General features: G+C 40.0%; 2 protein-coding genes across 2 annotated transcripts in view; one reads left to right on the plus strand and one right to left on the minus strand.

The window, feature by feature from the left end:
• Nucleotides 1-22,218, minus strand: part of LOC103524615 (glutamate synthase 1 [NADH], chloroplastic) — a 44,143-nt gene that overhangs the window by 6,291 nt on the left and 15,634 nt on the right. Inside the window, exons 6-25 of the mRNA XM_026819972.1 lie at nucleotides 20,060-20,100; nucleotides 11,582-11,617; nucleotides 11,018-11,219; nucleotides 10,453-10,613; nucleotides 10,174-10,279; nucleotides 9,759-9,938; nucleotides 9,142-9,279; nucleotides 8,655-8,840; nucleotides 7,820-7,991; nucleotides 7,029-7,186; nucleotides 6,695-6,811; nucleotides 6,089-6,289; nucleotides 5,437-5,617; nucleotides 4,901-5,109; nucleotides 4,198-4,383; nucleotides 3,581-3,729; nucleotides 2,877-3,015; nucleotides 2,017-2,196; nucleotides 1,362-1,495; nucleotides 878-1,037 (exon numbers count right to left, since the gene is read on the minus strand). Of these exons, the coding sequence (XP_026675773.1) occupies nucleotides 878-1,037; nucleotides 1,362-1,495; nucleotides 2,017-2,196; nucleotides 2,877-3,015; nucleotides 3,581-3,729; nucleotides 4,198-4,383; nucleotides 4,901-5,109; nucleotides 5,437-5,617; nucleotides 6,089-6,289; nucleotides 6,695-6,811; nucleotides 7,029-7,186; nucleotides 7,820-7,991; nucleotides 8,655-8,840; nucleotides 9,142-9,279; nucleotides 9,759-9,938; nucleotides 10,174-10,279; nucleotides 10,453-10,613; nucleotides 11,018-11,219; nucleotides 11,582-11,617; nucleotides 20,060-20,100 (3,036 nt within the window). The remainder of the gene's footprint in view (nucleotides 1-877; nucleotides 1,038-1,361; nucleotides 1,496-2,016; nucleotides 2,197-2,876; nucleotides 3,016-3,580; nucleotides 3,730-4,197; nucleotides 4,384-4,900; nucleotides 5,110-5,436; nucleotides 5,618-6,088; nucleotides 6,290-6,694; nucleotides 6,812-7,028; nucleotides 7,187-7,819; nucleotides 7,992-8,654; nucleotides 8,841-9,141; nucleotides 9,280-9,758; nucleotides 9,939-10,173; nucleotides 10,280-10,452; nucleotides 10,614-11,017; nucleotides 11,220-11,581; nucleotides 11,618-20,059; nucleotides 20,101-22,218) is intronic.
• On the plus strand, nucleotides 13,899-16,888 carry LOC113465451 (putative glutamate synthase [NADPH]). Its single transcript, XM_026819984.1, has 3 exons — nucleotides 13,899-14,045; nucleotides 14,603-14,746; nucleotides 15,841-16,888. The coding sequence occupies exons 1-3, from the start codon at nucleotides 13,992-13,994 to the stop codon at nucleotides 15,952-15,954; spliced, it is 312 nt and encodes a 103-aa protein (XP_026675785.1). The 5' UTR covers nucleotides 13,899-13,991; the 3' UTR covers nucleotides 15,955-16,888.

The raw sequence follows: 22,218 nt of genomic DNA on the forward strand, positions 1-22,218 counted from the left end.
GTTTTAACTTCAGATTTGGATTTTTCACAACTTTTCAGTAGGAATCCACCTTTTATTAATATTTTTTACCCAAATGCAACCGTTCTATTCTTACCTTGGCTACACCAGACGCTACAACTCCCACACCCACTTCGGACACCAATTTGACCGTTAAAGACATATTTTCGGAGTTTTAACTTCAGATTTGGATTTTTCACAACTTTTTAAGTAGGAATCCACCTTTTATTAATAATTTTTACCCAAATGCAACCGTTCTATTCTTACCTTGGCTACACCAGACGCTACAACTCCCACACCCACTTCGGACACCAATTTGACCGAGATACGAGCGTTGGGGTTGGCACACTTCAAATCGTAAATCAACTCCGCCAGATCTTCAATCGAGTAGATATCGTGATGAGGAGGAGGCGAAATGAGACCTACGCCAGGAACCGAGTGCCGAGTGGACGCAATGTCCTTGGTTACCTGGAAAACAAGAAGAGGTCCTTAGAATAGAATTTAACTTATCCTGGCAGAATGAATTGTGACATCGATCGATGGCCGGTCGACTATATGTGGACACAATTTAAGGTTATTATAGGTAACAGGTAACTTTGGTTGTTGTTGTTTTTGGTGTTATTTTAGTTAGTTATTTAACGTATGATAATGTGAAGAGGTTTGATAAAGGGAACTCTAACAACGGAGGTCTTATCATCCCTAAATTGAAGAGAGGAGGATAGAGTAGAAGAAAGCCAGCTGTTCCGAAAACGAATAGTCTCATTTCCAAGAATAATTATGCTATAGAAGAAAGCCAACTGTTCCGAAAACGAATAATCTCATTTCCAAGGTATGATCAATAGTTAGATAGAAAACGAATAAAGCTCCTCATAAATCTTACTTTGACAAATTGTTTCGCAGGTGCGGGCCAAGTTTGCAGCAAATTCTTGGCAATTTCCGACTCGGTTTTCTCGTGGAATTCGACAAGCAGGGATTTGACATAATCCAGATCTTCAGGCAATTCCAACGGGAGCAACTCTACCATCTCCATGTTGCATTTCCTGGAGCAATAAGGAAGAGAATAGAACATTAAACATTGATTAGAAATGTCAGAATACTGGATAGAACTAAAGAACTTCTTAGGTTTTGTCTGGAAAACTCAGAATAAACCGAAATAGGTTCTAGTTCAGAAGGCACGTCAATGGAATACAACGAGGAATTGTCAGTGTTATTATACCGTTAGATAAAACGCAAAAAGTAGCTTTCACAATTTGAGCAGTGGCCAGACTGAACAATGTTATTATAGGGTTAGGTTAAACAGAAAAAGGAGCTTTCTTTTTCATTGTCGTGGCTTCTGAATAATTACTCCCGGAATCCAAACTTACTTTGCGAAAGAGCCATCAACGTCCAACACATATGCAATACCTCCTGACATGCCAGCGGCAAAGTTTCTGCCCGTCAGTCCCAGAATAACAGCACAACCTCCCGTCATGTACTCACAACCATGATCTCCAACACCCTGGAAAGAGAATAGGACCATTATTTCTTATGAAACTTTTTTAAGCTGTGTCCAAACATGGTCGACCGGCCGTCGATCGACGAGGTGAAGAGGTGAATCTATGTTGTCCAGGCAGTGAGGACGGTTCAGTCGACATCTATCGACGGCCGGTCGAATATGTGTGAACACACCCTAAGGCTCCCGTTTACCAGGACTTTAGATTTTCAGAATTGTACGGTTCGGAAGTTGTTCAACGCCAAAGTTTCGCTATTCAGAGCCATATTGGGAAAAATCTCAAAAGGAGTTTGCGGTTCTCAGGACTTTACCTTTTACCTCAGCTCGCTCAGACTTTCCAGAGAGATTCGATAGAATATGTAGATCAAAAGTGTCTGTGGGGCGGGTTTCCAGAAAAGGACGGGTTGGAAGTTATTTAACACCAAAGTTCCGTTATTTAGGGCCATATTTGAAAAAAGCTCAAAAGGAGTTAGGGGTTCTCACCAAATTGGACCCTTCAGGGGCCCATTACCATGGATTTGACTTACCTCAACCACGGCCACAGCTCCAGAATTCCTAACAGAGAACCTCTCGGCTGCAATACCACGGAAGAAAGCTTTCCCAGAAGTGGCTCCGTACAGACATACATTGCCTACGATGACGTTCTTGTCAGATTCGAATGTGGAAGTCTTGGGCGGGTAAATGATGATTTCTCCGCCTGAGAGACCCTAAAAATACGAGATAAATATTATGAGTTAAAAGAATGAAATAAATATTTATTTAAAAAAATAATACCTAATATATAAAAAATCTTTATCCGTCAGAGTTAGGTACTTGAAGGCAAGTCTAGTTATTTTGAGGGGTAGCGCGCCTGCCTTGTAAACTCTAGGTCGTGGGTTCAATTTCCGCCCGGGGCCAACTTTATCCTAAATAGCAATAGTTCGTTTTCGGAACAGCGGCTTTCTCTTCTCTTCGTTTTTCGAACGTAAAGACCTCCGTTGTTACAGTTCCCTCTGTCAGACCTCTTCAAAAAGGGCACGTTTCCATTTCTTCCCTTACCTTTCCAACATAATCATTGGCATCTCCCTCCAAAGTGACATGAACTCCGCGCACCAAGAAAGCGCAGAAACTTTCCTATTATATAAAAAATCTTCATCCGTCAGAGTTAGGTACTTGAAGGCAAGTCCCTCCAGCCTAGTATCTTGAGGGGTAGCGCGCCTGCCTTGTAAACTCTAGGTCGTGGGTTCAATTCCCGCCCGGGGCCAACTTTATCCTAAATAGCAATGGTTCGTTTTCGGAACAGCGGCTTTCTCTTCTCTTCGTTTTTGGAACGTAAAGACCTCCGTTGTTACAGTTCCCTCTGTCAGACCTCTTCAAAAAAAGGGCACGTTTCTATTTCTTCCCTTACCTTTCCAACATAATCATTGGCATCTCCCTCCAAAGTGACATGAACTCCGCGCACCAAGAAAGCGCAGAAACTTTGTCCTGCTGATCCCGTCAGCTTCAAATTGATGCTGTTTTCCGGCAGTCCTTCTTCTTTTGTTTTGCTGAAAGCACGAAAAGCGTCAATGATTAATGATTTGAACAATGTAGTTCGGCCCACCTCTAGATATATTTTTAAAATGTCATTTTTATTTCAAAATAAAGTTGAACTTTTATTTGAACACCACTTTATTACAGGCCACCACTGGTCGCTACTTGATTGAAGAAGCTAGTCAATTGTCCTCACAAGGATTAGATACGAAAACATCGAACACGGGTCCTCCGGCTGTAGTTCGGCCCACCACTAGATATAAAAAAAAAAATGTCATTTTTATTTCAAAATAAAGTTGAACTTTTATTTGAACACCACTTTATTACAAGCCACCACTGGTCGCTACTTGATTGAAGAAGCTAGTCAATTGTCCTCACAAGGATTAGATACGAAAACATCGAACACGGGTCCTCCGGTGTGCAAGCCTATTGTGATACCCACTCGGCCACAAAGGTTGTTCGAGAACACAAAAATCCCACTCTGAGGCTTAGGTGTAGGGGCAACTGCCCCAAGGGATAAGTTCAGCTTACACGAATCTACAAAGAACCACTAACAAACCCGATATTTAGGAAACTTACATCGAGATGTGATAGCTGAGAGTTGCAGTGAAAGCTCGGCACTCGTTATTGATCGTGTATTCCAGATCTATACGGGGAACTTTTCCAGACAGGACAGGCTCACATTCCTGGATCAGAGTGTTGTCTAAACGTTTCTCCAGTTGATGGTCCTGGGAAATAAAACAAAGGATAAGTTTATACAATTAAAAAAGACCAGATAAAAGTTAAATTAATTCTAAAGTCAGCCACTCACTATCAAGTACACCTGACGAGCACACACACTATCAGGCAGAACTGACTCTATCAGGTAGACCTGACATCTGATCAGATCTACCTGATAGTGAGTGGCTGGCCTAACAGAATCTTTGGAAAATACAAATTATTAAAAAGGAAAGTAAAAAGCTCCTGATCACCTCAGGTCTTTACTTATAATACCTTTGGGTTAAGGGTTGTAAAATGAAAAACGATCACTAGTCAAGGTTCTGTTTTTCCATCTTTGGTCTGCTTTAAAAGATTCAATTTCACAATTCGACCCTGAGAAGGTTTATTCTCCCATACCCTAATATGTAATAGTAGTCCCAGTATCTTTCCAAGTTATTAGTTATTTATTTATTTTTGAGGAAAAAAATTCTCCTTACCTGAGTTTCAGATCCAGCACGAATATTAACACCAGGTCTCATATGGAGAGCATTCTTCAAAAGGAAAGCGAAGTTCAACATCTTGGCTTTTGGATTGGCTCCAACTTCTCTTGGTTTCAGCAGATCGGTTCTTCCCACCAAATCAGCAAATTTGCGAATGCCCAGCTTGGCCATGTGCGTTCGAACCTAATACAAGAGAAGGTTTTTATCAGTATCTGCGTTAGCTTGGTTTTAACGTCTTTTTCTTCGCCTTTTCCCTTGTTCAGACGGGGTCGGTGTTTATCGTCAGCGTCTTAATCAGCCCTAGCTACGGTGATTGCTTTGGGATGATATTCGGTTTTGGCTATAACAAAAATTGTACGAGTGGATGCCCTTGTAAGGTTTTTATCAGTATCTGCGTTAGTTTGGTTTTAACGTCTTCTTCTTCTTTTTCTTCGCCTTTTCCCTTGCGTCTTAATCAGCCCTAGCTACGGTGATTGCTTTGGGATGATATTCGGTTTTGGCTATAACAAAAATTGTACGAGTGGATGCCCTTGGCACTCAACCTTTCCTATATCTTCAGCAAGGATAATTTCCGGCTCGTTACCTCCATGGTTAAAGTCCCCCAAACCAGACTCGGCTGGTCTCCTTCCTGTTTAAAGTCCCCCAGCCAGACTAAAGGGTAATCAAACCCGGGACTTTCTGCACGGTAATCTCTACTCACCTCTTCTGCCAGCATGAACAAATAATTAATCACATGCTCGGGCTTTCCAGCAAACTTCTTCCGCAGTTCCGGATCTTGGGTGGCAATACCCACCGGGCAAGTATTCAGATGACATTTCCTCATCATGGTACAGCCCATGGTAATCAGGGGAGCGGTACTCAGACCGATTTCGTCAGCTCCCAGCAGGGCTGCCACTACAACGTCGAAACCTGAAATCAAGTAAAGAAAGGAATAGTTATTTGAAAATTGACATCTGGCAACCTTTGCTCCAAGACACAGTACTACCTACTTGAGTTCTAATTCTTCTTTTAAAGAATAAATATTAATGAACAAAACAGAAATCTGTGCCCAATATTTACTGACCTTATCTAATGTTGACGCACTATAATGAATAAAAGAGAGGGAGAGCGAAAGAAAAAGAAAGAAAGGAAGAACGAAAGAAATGGAGAGAGAGAGAGAGGCAGTAAGGACAAAACGTTTAAAAAATAAGCAAAAAAAAAAAAAAGAAAGGAGTGAAAGAAGAATGTCCATCATACCTGTTCTAATTTGACCATCCGCTTGCAGGACTACCCGAGATCTCAGATTGTTGAGCGCCAATACTTGATGGGTTTCAGCCACTCCCAGTTCCCACGGGAGACCTGCGTTCTTAATCCCGGTCCAGGAACTTGCCCCTGTACCTCCGTCGTGACCGGAGATGACAATGTGTTCAGCCTTACCCTGCGGGGGGAAACAAAGTCAAAGGTGTTAGAAGGTTCACACATTACTGGACTAATTTTTCCTATTTGGTTTAATCTGTGATGTCGTTAACGTCTTAGGCCAGCCACACACTATCAGGTAGACCTGAGACCTGATGAGCACACGCACTATCAGGGTACGGCTGAAAAGGTCCGACTGTCAGGTCTACCTGATAGTGAATGGCTGACCTTAGACGACTTCAATCAATAGTTTCCAAGCTAAGTTAAATCTGTGATCTCCAATAATGGTTTGCTCCCGAGATGGTTTCAAAGACTAGTTATTCTTTCATTAGTAAAGCTATTTTTTAGTTCACAAGGAAAAATCTTAATTTTTTGTTGTAATAAAGATATATTTTCGGAGTTTTAACTTCAGATTTGGATTTTTCACAACTTTTCAGTAGGAATCCACCTTTTATTAATATTTTTTACCCAAATGCAACCGTTCTATTCTTACCTTGGCTACACCAGACGCTACAACTCCCACACCCACTTCGGACACCAATTTGACCGAGATACGAGCGTTGGGGTTGGCACACTTCAAATCGTAAATCAACTCCGCCAGATCTTCAATCGAGTAGATATCGTGATGAGGAGGAGGCGAAATGAGACCTACGCCAGGAACCGAGTGCCGAGTGGACGCAATGTCCTTGGTTACCTGGAAAACAAGAAGAGGTCCTTAGAATAGAATTTAACTTATCCTGGCAGAATGAACCAACATCAGTGGTGAAGTGGCCCGTTCCTACTTGCCGTTCGGAAAAAAATCGTGTCGTGTGTAAATGGAATCACTCTCATTTAAATTACATTGCCTACAAGGACATTTTGTGTCGTTCGGGAGAAAAAAATCGTGTCGTGTGTAGTGGGAACACTCTGATTTAAATTGCATTGCCTACAGAACATTCGGGAAAAAATCGGATGGAACTCGCGACGGGTAACGCGGCTTTAGGGGAAACTTTTCAGGTACTGCGGTAATACATATCAGGCTCTAAGCAACTTTGTTTTTTTTTTTCCTAAAGGATTCGAACCCGCGTTCTACCGCATACCAGACGAGTTCCCTCCTTACCTTATATCCAGGCAGTTCTCCTCCTTCGCCAGGTTTAGCTCCTTGTGCCATTTTGATTTGCAAGTCATCAGCATGTGCCAAATAGGAACTGGTCACGCCAAATCTTCCAGAAGCCACCTGTAAATAAACACATGTAAATGAACTTCCAGAATCTTAGAAGAGTATCCTAATCTAAATGGTCTAACCGGGAGACCATAAACGGGGAAAAGATCTGTGAATAAAGAACTCAAGAAACAATAAGTTTTAGGATAAAGTTTGCCCTGTTTCATTATAGGAACATTTTCAAAATCGTCGAGTGAAGCTTAGACCTCACTTTGTTCGGTAAGTCAGTTACCTGTTTGATAGCAGATCTCTGGTTTTCGTCGCCACTGCTTAGGTATCGTTCCGGATTTTCTCCTCCTTCTCCTGTGTTGGATTTGGCTCCGATCTTGTTCATAGCTTTCGCGAGAGTTGTGTGCGCTTCGATCGAGATTGATCCGAAACTCATAGCGCCTGAAAATATCAATTAGCACGATAACTAGATGTTAAAGGACTTCTTTAACATAGTATGCCTAATTTAAGCAACCTCTGTGGCCGGACTGGGTATCACAGTTGGCTTGCACACCGGAGGTCCCGGGTTCAATTCCCCGCGGGTCGAAGTTTTTTTTGGCTCTGTGCTTGGAGTTCGGGGTAAACTCAGCCTCATGAGGACAATTGAATAGCTACTTTAATCGCGTAGCGACCAGTGGCGGCATTACAAGTCAAAGAAACGAGCGATGATAAATATGATGGTTGAGTAAATGAAAGACGTATAATACTGAGAACTCACAAAGTTGTGAAGAGGCTATTGCTTTAGCACACATAATTCATGATTTATTTGTATCCTTAATTTAACACCTTGTTTTTACTGCCAAGATATAGGACCCTTTAGTTTGACCAAGGTCTTAGAAAAAAAAAAACGCACTTTCACAAGTGGCAAAGTCATACCTGTGGCAAATCGTTTGACTATCTCTGCTGCTGGTTCCACTTCCGATATGTCCACGGGTTTATCATGAGTATTACTGCCAAGATATAGGACCCTTTTGTCAAATAGTTTGACCAAGGTCTTAGAAAAAAAATGCACTTTCGCAAGTGGCAAAGTCATACCTGTGGCAAATCGTTTGACTATCTCTGCTGCTGGTTCCACTTCCGATATGTCCACGGGTTTATCATGAGTGACAAAGTCCAGCTGCCCTCGCAGAGTTGAATACTTGACGCTTTCCATGTTGGACTCTCGGAACCGATCGTAAGCGTTCTTGTTGTTGTTCGAAGCAGCTTCCTGGAAATCGGTGGAAAAAGGTTTGGAAATTAGCCCAGTTATGGATTTATAAAAATAATAATAATAGTGCTTATTTATACTGCTCGCATAGGACTGAAAAGTCCCTTTACTCCTGCAGTAGGCTACTACTATTATTGTGGTCAAATTCTCAAATTATATTGAGGATAAAATTCCATACCTCGGCTGGGATTGACCACGCCCTCCTGTTTACCAGGCGAGCGCCTTGACCACTACACCACCGAGGCAGGTATAGAAGTATAACTATAGGTACATAGACTATTATTGTGGTCAAATTCTCAATTTATATTGAGGATAAAATTCCATACCTCGGCTGGGATTGAACCCACGCCCTCCTATTATTGTGGTCAAATTCTCAAATTATATTGAGGATAAAATTCCATACCTCGGCTGGGATTGAACCCACGCCCTCCAGTTTACCAGGCGAGCGCCTTGACCACTACACCACCGAGGCAGGTGGTGTAGTGGTCAAGGACAAGGACCAACAGCTTCAAAGATTTGTGCGCCTTTGTACGACTGGAGAGTCGAAATCCCTACTGTCGCCCATTTTAGATTGCTCACGGGGCACGATTGCCTGGCTTAACACCTCCTCAAAATAGGCCTTACAGAATCTCCTATTTATCCCGTCTGTTCATGAAAACATACCTGAAGGTTAGCAATGGAGACCGGATCATTGATATGCTTCTCTCCTCCTGCTCTCCAGTGATAATACCCAGGATTCCTCAACACTAACATATCAGCTGTCCTTTCTGAGTAGGATAAGAAGTGCCGATCATAAGCTTCCTGGGCCAACACTTCGAATGTGATACCACCAAGTCTTGATGGAGTTCCCTGGAACATGGAATACAAGGTTGGGATAGAACTAAGTCGTATTTTATTATGCGCCTCTGTGCGTACAGAAGCAGCACAGAGGTGATGTTTTGCCACATTTGCTGCCACTTATGACTAGATTTTATGACTTAATCTGAACTAGAACCACTAACCTCCAGATTCAAAGTCCACCGTACTAACCACTACACCACTGAGGTTGGTTTTTCAGTAATCCGTTCATGTAAAATACAAACATGATAACAGTTTACCACCAACTGGTAATAGTTGGTACATCCCAAAAGGGTACCACTTGAAGTTTTACCTTGAAACATTTGTTAATGACTTCTTCAGCCAATCCAACAGCTTCAAAGATTTGTGCGCCTTTGTACGACTGGAGAGTCGAAATCCCCATCTTTGCCATCACCTTTGAAATACCTCGTTCCATGGCATCGCAATAATTCTGAAATAAACAAGATAACATGGTTATTTTGAACGTTAACAAATTGGTATTGGTATAAAGTGCTTTATTTATTTATTTTTCAGTAGGAACAAGTAAAAGTAATCCAAAATTACCAAAGATACCATGTTCTGGTCACCATACACCGAAGGTCAAAGAAACCAGAAGAAGTTCCGAGACACATACTTTAACGTAGTTGTACAGCAGTTAATTTAGCTCTTAAGCTGTGTCCACACTCCACACATAGTGGACGCTGTCGATCGATATCGACTGAAACCGTACACTGCCTCGAGACAACATAGATTCAACGCGTTAATCGACGGCGCGGCATCGACTATGTGTGGAGTTGTGGACACAGCTTGCCAACATTCATATCACCTTGATTCGTCCGTTCTCGTCCGATCACTGAAGTTAAACAAAGTTGAGCGTGGATGTCAAATAAACTTGAATTTTTGCGATAATCTCGTTCGCAATACACTTACCTCGTACAAGATTTTATCAGTGAAAGATGAGTCTAGAACGCCCTCGGCTCTCAAACTCTTGGCCATTTCAAACACAAGGTAAGGACAAATAGCATCAGCACCGTAGCCGAGAAGCACGCACATATGATGCACCTCCCTGTGAACCAAAATGAGACACTTCAAACTTGCATCCATGGGAATCTTCCATCATGGAAAAAGACGAGCTTCATTTTTCTCTTTTACCATAGGCCAGAATCCGAAAATTTGGAGCCACCCCCCCCCCCCCCCTCTTGAAGGAATTCATTCAACAAATCTCTTTATCCTCTTCCCGACTTTATTATTTGACTTTGCAAATCATTCTGAGCCGGAAAATCTAACTATCGAACAATTAAAACTTGAAACTTACTAAAAAATTAATCACATTGAATGTGTTTACCTTAAGCTGAACATTGGCAGGGTCGGTATCGTAAACACCAACTTCAGATGCCATCACCATTACATTGTCCTTCAAGACGTAGAATCTTGAGGGTCTCAATCCATTCCTGGAAAAGGAAAAAAAAAATAATAAATACATAAATAAAAAGTTTAACCAGGTACAAATTTGGTATAGTACTGAACAGCAATAAAAAAGGGAACTCTGCTGATAACTTTATGGGTACACTGAGCCAGCAGAGGTTCCGTAGTGGACCTTGTTTTTTAGGATTTCGTAACTCACCTGTCCAAGATAGCTCCAATATATCTTCCATCGGTGAAAGTCAATAGGGCGGGCCCATCCCAAGGTTCCATAGCACAGGCTGCCCAGTTGTAGAAGTCACGCTTTTCGTCTGGCATGGTACCGTCGTTCTGCCAAGCTTCAGGCACCATGGTCATCACAGCCTGAAAGTAAAATAGGTTGGTTTGTTATGAATACTAGAAGTCATTTTCCTTGGAGTCACAAATATCGTTACCCAATTATTACATCAAGATAAATTTTATGACTTGACTTGGACTCGATCACTCGAACCACAAACCTCCAGATCCAAAGTTCAACGCGTTAACCAATGCACCACTCAGGTTGGTTAAATAAAGCACAACTTACTAGTAGTTCTGTGAACTGTAGATCTCAATCAGATTCTTTTGCATAAGATGAGATTTTAAACTCATGTACCAAATTTCATCAAAGTCGGACCAGACAATCGCCAGTTATAGCGGAACAAACAAACATTCAGACAAATCAAATGCAAAACTGTTGAGTTAAAACATAGACCTCACTATCGTTCGGTCAATAATTCTAGCCTTACCTCAGGCAATGACCGTCCGCCAGCGTTGACCAAAAACTCAAGCACGCAATCCGCGGCTCCCGAGTCCGATAGGTTCGGTTCTACCACGGGATACAACTGCTTGATGTCCGGGATATGCGGGGATTTCATCACTCCCTCCCTGGCTTTCATGAAGTTCACATTACCGCGTACCGTGTTGATCTCGCCGTTGTGCGCCACACATCTGAAACACGGGACAAATCCTCGTCAATTTCCTTTATAGATTATAGAATATACCTTGTTTGTACAACCTGGATGTGAAGGAGTGTCCAAACACAGTCGACCACGTCGATCGATGGGGTTACTTTCTGGTGTTCTCGTGTTGACCCAGCACCTAAATGGGAAGTATTGTGTCTCTTCTCGCCCATATGATGAGAGGCATACTACCGGATGGGCATGCTACGACACAGGCCACATGCGTCTAATGTAGCAGTTGTTTCATTGCTACGAAATATACTTAAACGGCGGTGGAACACTATTCTTTTTTTTTTTTTGTAAAACTTTAGGCAATAGTATAAACCACAACCTTCACATGGTGTAACTTACCTCAAAGGATGAGCCCTCTCCCAACTCGGGAAAGTGATTTAACAAGTAGTGTCGAACCAACAACGGTAGATAAGGTATCTAGCCGAGCGTAGACAAGGCTAAATAAAATATAGTTTAAACACAAATTTAGATAACACCATAAAGATCAAGCGTACCGGGAGGCGCGCGAACGTCGAGAGTTCGAGCAGACGACCAGCCTATATTGACACAAAAACTGACTGGGTAAGTGGGTATCATGAAAATGGATTCGCCAGCTTAGTTAGCTTGGTTGGTAGTGCGTCTGCCTTGTAAGCGCTAGGTCGCGGGTTCGATTCCCGCGCGGGTCGGATTTTATCCAGATGGGATAATGTTCGTTCTCCGAACGGCTGGCTTTCTCCTATCCTGTCTTTCTTCTCTCCTCAATTTCGGTACGATAAGACCTTAGCAGTAACAGTTCCCTCTGTCAAACCTCTTAAAAAATTGGATTCGATGTGGCCTTAAAAGTTTGAGCTCGTCATCTCCAAGTAGGTATTTCTTACCTCTAATTGACATTTTTCAGCCAGAAGTCGAAATTCTTCTTCGCTCTGCGAGTGGTTCGTCTTTCCCATGAAGAATATGCCGGTGGCATATCGACCAAACTCTGGTAGATCGATGTTTTGTTCTTCTCTGAAAATCGGAAAAAAAGTATGGTAAGAGGCGAAGGAAATTAAAAGGGTTGTTTGGAGAAAAAAAGCAAATTATATTCTCCATAAGGGACGTTAATTCTGTACCCTATCATCTCTATTATTTAAGCCTTAAGCAGAATAAATAAGTATCTCATTGGTATAAGGGAGCAGCTACATTACTATTACCTATTCTGCTCTCAGCAAGGTACAGTTAATTATCCACAGGTAGATGTAATCGTTCTGAATAATTGTTCGACATAATTATCATAATTCCAGCTAGGTTTGAAATGCAGATAAATTACTCGAATTACCTCGACCAAACGAATGGTTTTGAATGTGATACGTTCATTAAATAAAGAAGTCGATACCTAGTCTTGGTATAATTGACACGGACATAGTTACATAAGTTATAAATAAAATCATGGTACGTGACTGCAGTCATACATACATTGAATTACTTATAAGTCACTTGCATGGAAAAACCTTTACCTTTAAGTAATTATGCTCCAGTAATAATTCGTCAGAAAAGTCCGCTTTGACCGCGGGATTCGAACCCGCAACCTCTTGGAACCAGTATTTCCTCACGAGGCGAGGGTGAGACCCTTACTAAGAGTACAGAGTCGATTTTTTTTTTTTTTTTTTTTTTTTTTTTTTCATTAAAGATGCCTTCACTTTAACAGTAGAGTAATAAGTCAGTAGGTAAATTCAATTTCAAGTAACGAGGTTACACCATGACCCTGTGTATTTTCTTTCTTCACTTGGCAAATTGTTCAAATTTCAATATCGACTCCGTCCCATCTGGCCTCTTCCGTGGAAAAACGATAAAAATCTCTGACGCTTAACCAAAAGTATAAACGGTGAAAATTGTGTTGTAAAATTCCGATCGCGGGCGCCAATGTAAAACTCTTAACGACACTTATACAGTGTTGGTACTATTAGTAGTACTTAATATTACAATGAATTCCTAGACATATGAAATGAATAGGTCGTCGCTCAGAGACCACACACGTTGAACTCATAATTTATCAAGAAGCGTGATATTTTCATTTTGTCTAGACAAATGACGTCAAGGACTTTTTCGATTGTGACGGCCTTCCTGAGATTTCCCCACGGGAAAGGAAAATAATCAAATTTACCAATTTACTTATACTTTTTTTTCCATTAAGGCACTTTAACTCTGGAATACCAGATCGTTCACGCCGGAATCCTCTTTTACTTTCCTTGTCCTTTAGGAAGAAAAGTAGTGTATTCGGCTAAAATTTTTGATGGTCAGTAAACACATTTTGTTCATAATTGGTCTGTAAAAGTATACACATTTTTATACTCGGGATAATTGGCTTACCAAATGTCACCTAGGAATTGGTAGGGTGCTCGTTTATTGAACAGGAGGACTCTTTTTTTTTTTCCTTTAAGGCACTTTAAGTCTGGAATATCAGATCGTTCACGCCGGAATCCTCTTTTACTTTCCTTGTCCTTTAGGAAGAAAAGTAGTATATTCGGCTGAAATTTTTGATGGTCAGTAAACACATTTTGTTCATAATTGGTCTGTAGAAGTATACACATTTTTATACTCGGGATAATTGGCTTACCAAATGTCACCTAGGAATTGGTAGGGTGCTCGTTTATTGAACAGGAGGACATGGGCTCAGTCCCTTCCATGGTATGGAATTTGACCACAAAATTAATTTTTCCAGATCATTTGCTGGAGAACTGTCCCAACCAAGAGTGCAGGTATTGGTGAAGTGGCAAGAAACAGTGAGCCGTTCATGAGACAAGTATTTCTCACTGGAAAACAAGATGAGGAGGAATTCAAGAGACAGGTAAGTGTCGTATTATTGAAAGGCTACATAAGATTCCTTTTAAATATGTTGTGGAGAAATTGAACCTAAACTCCTGTCCTGCCTCGGAAGATTTTGTGGAGAAATCGAATTCCTCTCCCACACATGGCCTTGCTGCTTAGCATGTAAATAAATAAAATAAATAAACTCTCCTGCCTAACTAAACTCCTGGTCTGCCTTGGAAGCCAGCACTGACATAATTTGTGGAGACCTTGCAAGATACTGGAAGAAGACAAATACTAGTACAAAAGAGAATCTAATGCAGAGTTCTATATCAACCCAAACAATAATGGCAGAAGAGAACTCACTAAAGACCACAATCCGCGTTTAAACCTTAAGTGTTTAACTTTAGGATTAAGCAATCTAATTGGTTGATTTTGAACTTTTTAGCAAATGACATCGCTTGATGCAAGAGTTAACCAAGTTTAAATTCAGATAGTGGCCCCGACCATGAGTGCAATAACGGTCAGATCTACAGCCCCATGTTGACTTTGATGTTAGAAGAGACATTCATGTTATCTGTTCTAAATGTGTTTCAGATCTATGTCCTGCGTAAAGTGTCCACTCACAAGATCCCCAAGCCTGGCCAGAGGTTCTACATTTGTTCTCTATCGAACCGAATTGTGGTTTACAAGGGACAATTCACTGCGGATCAACTGTGGAAATATTTCACTGATCTCAATGTAAGTTTCTTGTTTTTCATTGACTTTAGGTTATATGTTTAGGATGTAAACCTCAATATAGGAAAACCTGTAGGTCTTAGCCGTCTTAGGCAAGTTTTGTCCATTAGTAACTCTCAAGGAATATGGGGATTTCAATGAAGTAATTGGGAAGGCGTTTTTCAGGTAAAATCAAATATTTATCAGGTAGCCTCTTTCAAGTCTCTAGCTCTTAATGCTTAATTACTATATTTTGGAAAAATTGGAATTATTCTACTTGTTTTTGTTAGTATTTTCTATTGGAAATATTTTTGTGCTAGCTATCCTTCTTCTGTGACATCCTTTATTTTCTCCTTTCATCCTTCAATATTTTGCAATGTGCATGTTTTGTGTTTGTATATGAAAATCGAATACTTAGTGGTAGTACATAGTACTGATGGATTATTTCATGAAAGAATACCGTAATAGGGATGTGAAGGAATAGAAGATGTAGGTATATATCTGAGGAAATTGAAGCATGCGTACTTGCAATTCATGTGTCTCTTAATTCTTTCTCCTTAACTCAACTTAAGAATACCCTAGATAAGCCTACATAACGCATCCTTTTGTCATTGTAGGTATATATCTGAGGAAATTGAAGCATGCGCACTTGCAATTCATGTGTCTCTTAATTCTTTCTCCTTAACTCAACTTAAGAATACCCTAGATAAGCCTACATAACGCATCCTTTTGTCACCGAAAGAGGCGACTGAGTGTGATCAGCTGATAGCAACAACGGCAAACAATCAGCTGATAGCAACTACAGCTGACACTTTTGCCTTCTAATTTGTCGATTTTTCTGAAATCTGTTTCTTCGTTTTTTTTTATTATTATTTTTATTTTTTATTTTAGATTTTGAGCGACTTCCTCGTGTTCAGAATGTCTTTTCTTAATTGATTTATTTCATTCAAGTTCGGCCTTCTTGAATATTTACCATGGGTTCTCCTCTAACAATCTGGCACTAGATTCTTATCAGCTTTCCTTCGGTCGCCTCTTTTGCGAAGGAACGCTACTAGGGTATCCTTGTTCTGAGCTCCTAAACCTCCTGTCTGTAATTGTTCCTCCCCGTTTGGTTACAGCTTCTAGGGTTTTCATTCGTCTGCCGAAGTACTCCTCTACAACTGGTTTCCAGGGTGATATCGACTTACGGTTGCCTCTTAAATCAAACCTTTAAAAGGTGTACCCTACTTTAATGGTTCTTATAATTTAAGTACCATATTTGTTTTTTTCTTCTCTCTTTTTATTTCAATCCTTTTTTTATGTATATACAGAGTGTTCGTAAAGTCTTACCGAGGCTTGGGGTTCTCTAAAACTATTCAACATATTAAAAAACGGCCGAAAATTTCCAGTCAAAATCGATCTTCCTAAAAGAGATCCGGGTTTTCCTTTTGCGATATGTTGAATAGTTTCTGAGAAACCCAGGCTTGGGTGAGACTTTATGGACACCCTGTATATATTTTATATTAAAAGTTCAAGTTCAGAAAGAAAGATAATAATCCTGGCCAAAATTAAAAATAATTATACTTCTTTTTAACATACTGTTCCCAAACTAATTTGTAACATTTGGAAAAAAAAAGAAATATAGGTTTCATATACCAGTAACTTTAGACTTGAATTTCAGTACCATGAATTGGATACATTTTTGTATGGGTTACGGGATCTTGATTTTTTTCTTTTCGTAAAAAATAATAAAAATAAAAATCACGTAATATTTAATTAGAAAACGCACCTCTTTTTAAAGATGCACTTAGTATTAGAATGTATTTCATCCCCAGGAACTCAGATAATGTTTTTATTTACAAGTTAACATCCTTACAACCCCGTCATCTTGAGTATAAAAAAATTGCCGTCAAGAAGCAGAGTTACTGCTAGTACCTACCACGGTTTGGTAACTATAATTTTTACGGACCTTATCATCAATTTCTTTCTTCAGATTTGATCATCTTTCAAAAAATTAACTTTTTAACGTTGTAAGGCTTTTGTAAATAATCAAGTTACCTATTTATGTGCGATGATAATAATAATAATAGACTGGGGGGGAGTGTTTCCTAATGTTCACATGAAACACTGAGGTTTTCTACAGTTAGTTAATGCTTAGGATAGGATTTTTTGTAAAAAAGGGGGGGGGGAGAAGAAAACTTCGAAAACAACTCCCCATTTCGTTCACTTATTGTGTTTCATTTTTGGTTTGTTTTCTATAGAACCCTCTGTTCGATACCTACATGGCTTTGGTGCACACCCGATTCTCTACCAACACTTTCCCGAGTTGGGAGAGGGCTCATCCTTTGAGGTAAGTTACACCATGTGAAGGTTGTGGTTTATACTATTGCCTAAAGTTTTACTAAAAAAAAGAAGAAGAATAGTGTTCCACCGCCGTTTATATTTCGTAGCAATGAAACAACTGCTACATTAGACGCATGTGGCCTGTGTCGTAGCATGCCCATCCAGTAGTATACCTCTCATCATATGGGCGAGAAGAGACACAATACTTCCCATTTAGGTGCTGGGTCAACACGAGAACACCAGAAAGTAAACCCATCGATCGACGTGGTCGACTGTGTTTGGACACACCTTCACATCCAGGTTGTACAAACAAGGTATATTCTATAATCTATAAAGGAAATTGACGAGGATTTGTCCCGTGTTTCAGATGTGTGGAAACACTGATCTTTTCTTTTTCTTCGCCAGACCAAAGTGATCGACATAACTTTCGACAAGGGAGAGGGTCCATCCGGTTTAGCGACAGCATTGGATAGAATCTGCAGTGAGGCTTGTCAGGCTGCCGTTGATGGTTACCAAATGATCATTCTGTCCGATAGAGAGGCCGGAGCTAACAGGTAAGAATCATTTGTTTGTTTTGTCAGTATGTAATAGAAATCAAATAGTTGTAACCATCTTTTTTTTTTTTTTTTTTTTTTAACCAAATTTTTGGCCAGGGAGGGAGTGATGAAATCCCCGCATATCCCGGACATCAAGCAGTTGTATCCCGTGGTAGAACCAAACCTATCGGACTCGGGAGCCGCGGATTGCGTGCTCGAGTTTTTGGTCAACGCTGGCGGACGGTCATTGCCTGAGGTAAGGCTAGAATTATTGACCGAACGATAAGTCTATGTTTTAACTCAACAGTTTTGCATTTGATTTGTCTGAATGTTTGTTTGTTCCGCTATAACTGGCGATTGCCTGGTCCGACTTTGATGAAATTTGGTACATGAGTTTAAAATCTCATCTTATGCAAAAGAATCTGATTGAGATCTACAGTTCACAGAACTACTAGTAAGTTGTGCTTTATTTAACCAACCTGAGTGGTGCATTGGTTAACGCGTTGAACTTTGGATCTGGAGGTTTGTGGTTCGAGTGATCGAGTCCAAGTCAAGTCATAAAATTTATCTTGATGTAATAATTGGGTAACGATATTTGTGACTCCAAGGAAAATGACTTCTAGTATTCATAACAAACCAACCTATTTTACTTTCAGGCTGTGATGACCATGGTGCCTGAAGCTTGGCAGAACGACGGTACCATGCCAGACGAAAAGCGTGACTTCTACAACTGGGCAGCCTGTGCTATGGAACCTTGGGATGGGCCCGCCCTATTGACTTTCACCGATGGAAGATATATTGGAGCTATCTTGGACAGGTGAGTTACGAAATCCTAAAAAACAAGGTCCACTACGGAACCTCTGCTGGCTCAGTGTACCCATAAAGTTATCAGCAGAGTTCCCTTTTTTATTGCTGTTCAGTACTATACCAAATTTGTACCTGGTTAAACTTTTTATTTATGTATTTATTATTTTTTTTTTCCTTTTCCAGGAATGGATTGAGACCCTCAAGATTCTACGTCTTGAAGGACAATGTAATGGTGATGGCATCTGAAGTTGGTGTTTACGATACCGACCCTGCCAATGTTCAGCTTAAGGTAAACACATTCAATGTTATTAATTTTTTAGTAAGTTTCAAGTTTTAATTGTTCGATAGTTAGATTTTCCAGCTCAGAATGATGTGCGAAGTCAAATAATAAAGTCGGGAAGGGGATAAAGAGATTTGTTGAATAAATTCCTTTCCCTTTCGTTTTCTTTATACAGAGTCGTCTGAAGCCTGGCAGAATGCTGTTGGTCGACACTCAGGAATGTAAGATCATTCAAGATGTAGAACTTAAGAGAACCATCTCCCTGGGACGACCTCATTCTGAGTGGTTGAATGCTCAGGTACGCTATCTAGTCATAATAAGAATATAACTAGTAGTTCAGTAAACTGTGGTTTTGTGGACCTCCCTCTGATAAACGGTCCCGATTTAGCCCAAAATCTGGATCAATTTTCATCCCGATAGTACCAACCATTCGAGAGTTATGGCGGAACAAACAGACAGACTAAATGTGAAGTATTCCATACCTCCGTTGGGATTCGAACCCGCTCACTGTTTCTTACCAGGCAAGCAGCTGATCTCAAAAGATCCGAAGTAGACAAATACGGAAATACTCTTTTCCTCGTCAAAAGTAAAGAGTATTTTCTAGAGATAGAATTAGCTTCCATGATCCATATTGTAAAGATAAAATGAAAAATGTCTGTATTCTTTTCCTGTTCCCCAGTTAATTTTATTATGTCTGTAATGTTTAAGGAATTGCTGATCAAAATTTTAAATAAATAATGATACGTTTTCTTTTTTCAATCCATCCTCATCCCCATGGAATCTTGTAGAAGGTAAAGTCTAGTCTATTATTCTTGTAGCTTATTCTGAGTTCTCTTAGTTTTGTGTGTCTCTAGATGTACTTTCTTGGCTATTATTTTTCTAATCTCTCCTATATTATGTATAGGGAAACTATACCTCCTAACAAGAGAAATTATTTTATATTTGGGAATCTTCTGTCTTATTCTTCGAACTTGGGAGTGACTTCCTTAAATCGTTGTTGCTTCTCATGAAATTATCACTCTTTTCTCTTTCGTTTTCATATGTAGGTCGCACTTCTTTTTAGGTATTATACTGTCATTTCTTCTCCAATTATTTTATTTGTAGTTTGTTTTTCTACGTTCAAGTTCTTTTACCTAGTTTACATCTTGATCTAACATAGTGTTTACTGTTTATACTAAAACGATCTAATGTTTTCTTGGCTTCCTTCTATTTACTTCACGCATATATGTAATTGGGACTCATAAACTTATTTTACAGGAGAGATGGAGAGACATAAAGGAAGAAAGGGTTTTGGGCACCAATTCATACTTAACCTATTGTTACCTTCTTGTCCGATGTTTGATTCTTTTATTACTATTAATAGTTATAAGATCACTTTCCTATAATAATTTTTTGTTTGAATAATGAGTGTAGATAATATACTCGTAGGTCCACTAACCGATATTTTTTTCCAAAGTTAAATAGTTGGGCTTTATATTCGATGTAATCTATTGCCTATAATTTTCTATTCTACTAGCTGTATACTCGCTTTGTAAGAAGAAGAAAAAAAATGTGGGGGACAATCTCAACCCTTTTCCCCCTTTTCTAGTTTTAAAACCACGATTTTCCTCCTCAGATAACCATGGAGGATCTAAGGAAGGAGGCAGCAGATCGGGCAATTGGTTTGGTTCGTGCCAAAAGCATTGAGTTTACGTCAGGTGGGGCTGCCAAGGCCATCAGGGATAATTTGCCGGAGACAGAAATGACCAGAATCTGGGGTGGAGATCGGAGACTGTCCTTGTTCAGTTATACTATCGAGACGATCAATATGCTCATCTTGCCCATGATTCGCACCAAGTAAGTGAAAAAACATTGGATAACTAGTGTCGAGGCTATCAGTTCCTCCTCTATTCAAGGCTTAATTTTGGAAAAAGATCGAAAAGGAGTTAACGTTTCTTAGGACTTTACCTTTCAGCTTACATTGCTCAAACTTTGCAGAGAGGTTCGATATAGGATGTAGGTGAAAAGTGTCGTGGGTATAGGTTAGAGAAATGTACGGTTCTGCCGCTATTTACATCTAAAATTTTGAAAGAGCTCGGAAAGCATTCGCGTTTCTTTTTGATTTTTGTCTGCGTCGCTAGTAGAATTGCAAAGCAGCATTCTTGGTTTACGGTCTTCTCTGTATTTACCGATTTCTACGATTTACTATTCTTACGTATTTACCGTTCTATACGATTGATTTTCAGGAAGGAAGCTCTGGGTTCCATGGGAAATGATGCACCCTTAGCTTGCTTGTCTGAGTTCCAGCCTTTGTTGTACGATTACTTCAAGCAACTATTTGCACAGGTAAAGAATTCATCTCCAACCTGATATAATTATTGCTCACAACTTTTTTTTTTGTCCTGGTGACCACACCTTTCAGATTAAAATTGATCAAATAAGGTTATCTCTTGATTTAAACTCTGGATTATAAGTTGCTCCCAGGTATGTTAATTATTTATTTTATCTTATTATGCTATTATTATTGTTTAAAGTTTTACTTTCCGTTACCACTATGTATTGTTCACTATCACTTCAGGTCACAAATCCCCCCATTGATCCATTCCGTGAGAAGGTCGTCATGTCCCTAATGTGCCCAATTGGACCTGAGGCCAACATTTTGGAGCCTTCAGCTAAACAATGCCATCGTCTCTTCCTGCCCAATCCTTTGCTGTCTCTGTACGATTTGGAAGTTATTCGGTTGAACACTCACCGCGGCTGGAAGGTAATGAAAGTTTCACTAATGGCCGATCTTACCAATGAGAGTTAACACAGTGTCAAGGGTTTTCTTTGACGTCACCCATTTACATAGTACAGTATTTTTTAAACTAAGATCGGACATAAAAGAGATACCACTTAGAAAAAAAAAACTTCTAAATTGGATTTTACGTCAACCTTTCTTCCTTCTCTTTTTCCCCTCTCTTTTTCTTCTCCTTCTTGTTCTTCTTATTTAGACTGTAAGGGTAGAAGGACATTTTGGTCTCATCCTAGGAGTATAAATGATATGAGCTATATTCTATTCTGACAGCGTTCTTCCAAAAAACCACTAATCTTCTTGTTCTCATATCTACAAAAAGAAGAAGAAGAAGAAGAAGAAGAAGAAGAAAAAAAAAAAAAAAAAAAAAAAAAAAAAAAAACTCAGTATTACACGTCTTTCATTTACTCAACCATCATATTTATAATCGCTCGTTTCTTTGACTTGTAATGCTGCCACTGGTCGCTACGCGATTAAAGTAGCTATTTAATTGTCCTCATGAGGCTGAGTTTACCCCGAACTCCAAGCACAGAGCCGAAAAAACTTCGACCCGCCGGGAATTGAACCTGGGACCTCCGGTGTGCAAGTCAACTGTGATACCCACTCCGGCCACAGAGATTGCTTAAATTAGGAATACTATGTTACAGTAGTCCTTTAACATCTAGTTATCGTGCTAATTGATATTTTCAGGCGCTATGAGTTTCGGATCAATCTCGATCGAAGCGCACACAACTCTCGCGAAAGCTATGAACAAGATCGGAGCCAAATCCAACACAGG

This window comes from Diaphorina citri, unplaced genomic scaffold, assembly GCF_000475195.1.
Source record: "Diaphorina citri unplaced genomic scaffold, Diaci psyllid genome assembly version 1.1 scaffold108, whole genome shotgun sequence".
NCBI lineage: Eukaryota > Metazoa > Arthropoda > Insecta > Hemiptera > Psyllidae > Diaphorina > Diaphorina citri.

Bases quoted from the DNA above. Each gene is read 5' to 3' on its own strand.
- LOC113465451 (XM_026819984.1), top strand. From the start codon at position 13,992: ATGAGACAAGTATTTCTCACTGGAAAACAAGATGAGGAGGAATTCAAG. The intron at 14,046-14,602 runs GTAAGTGTCGTA...AATGTGTTTCAG, and splicing joins AGGAGGAATTCAAGAGACAG to ATCTATGTCCTGCGTAAAGT. The intron at 14,747-15,840 runs GTAAGTTTCTTG...GTTTGGTTACAG, and splicing joins AATATTTCACTGATCTCAAT to CTTCTAGGGTTTTCATTCGT.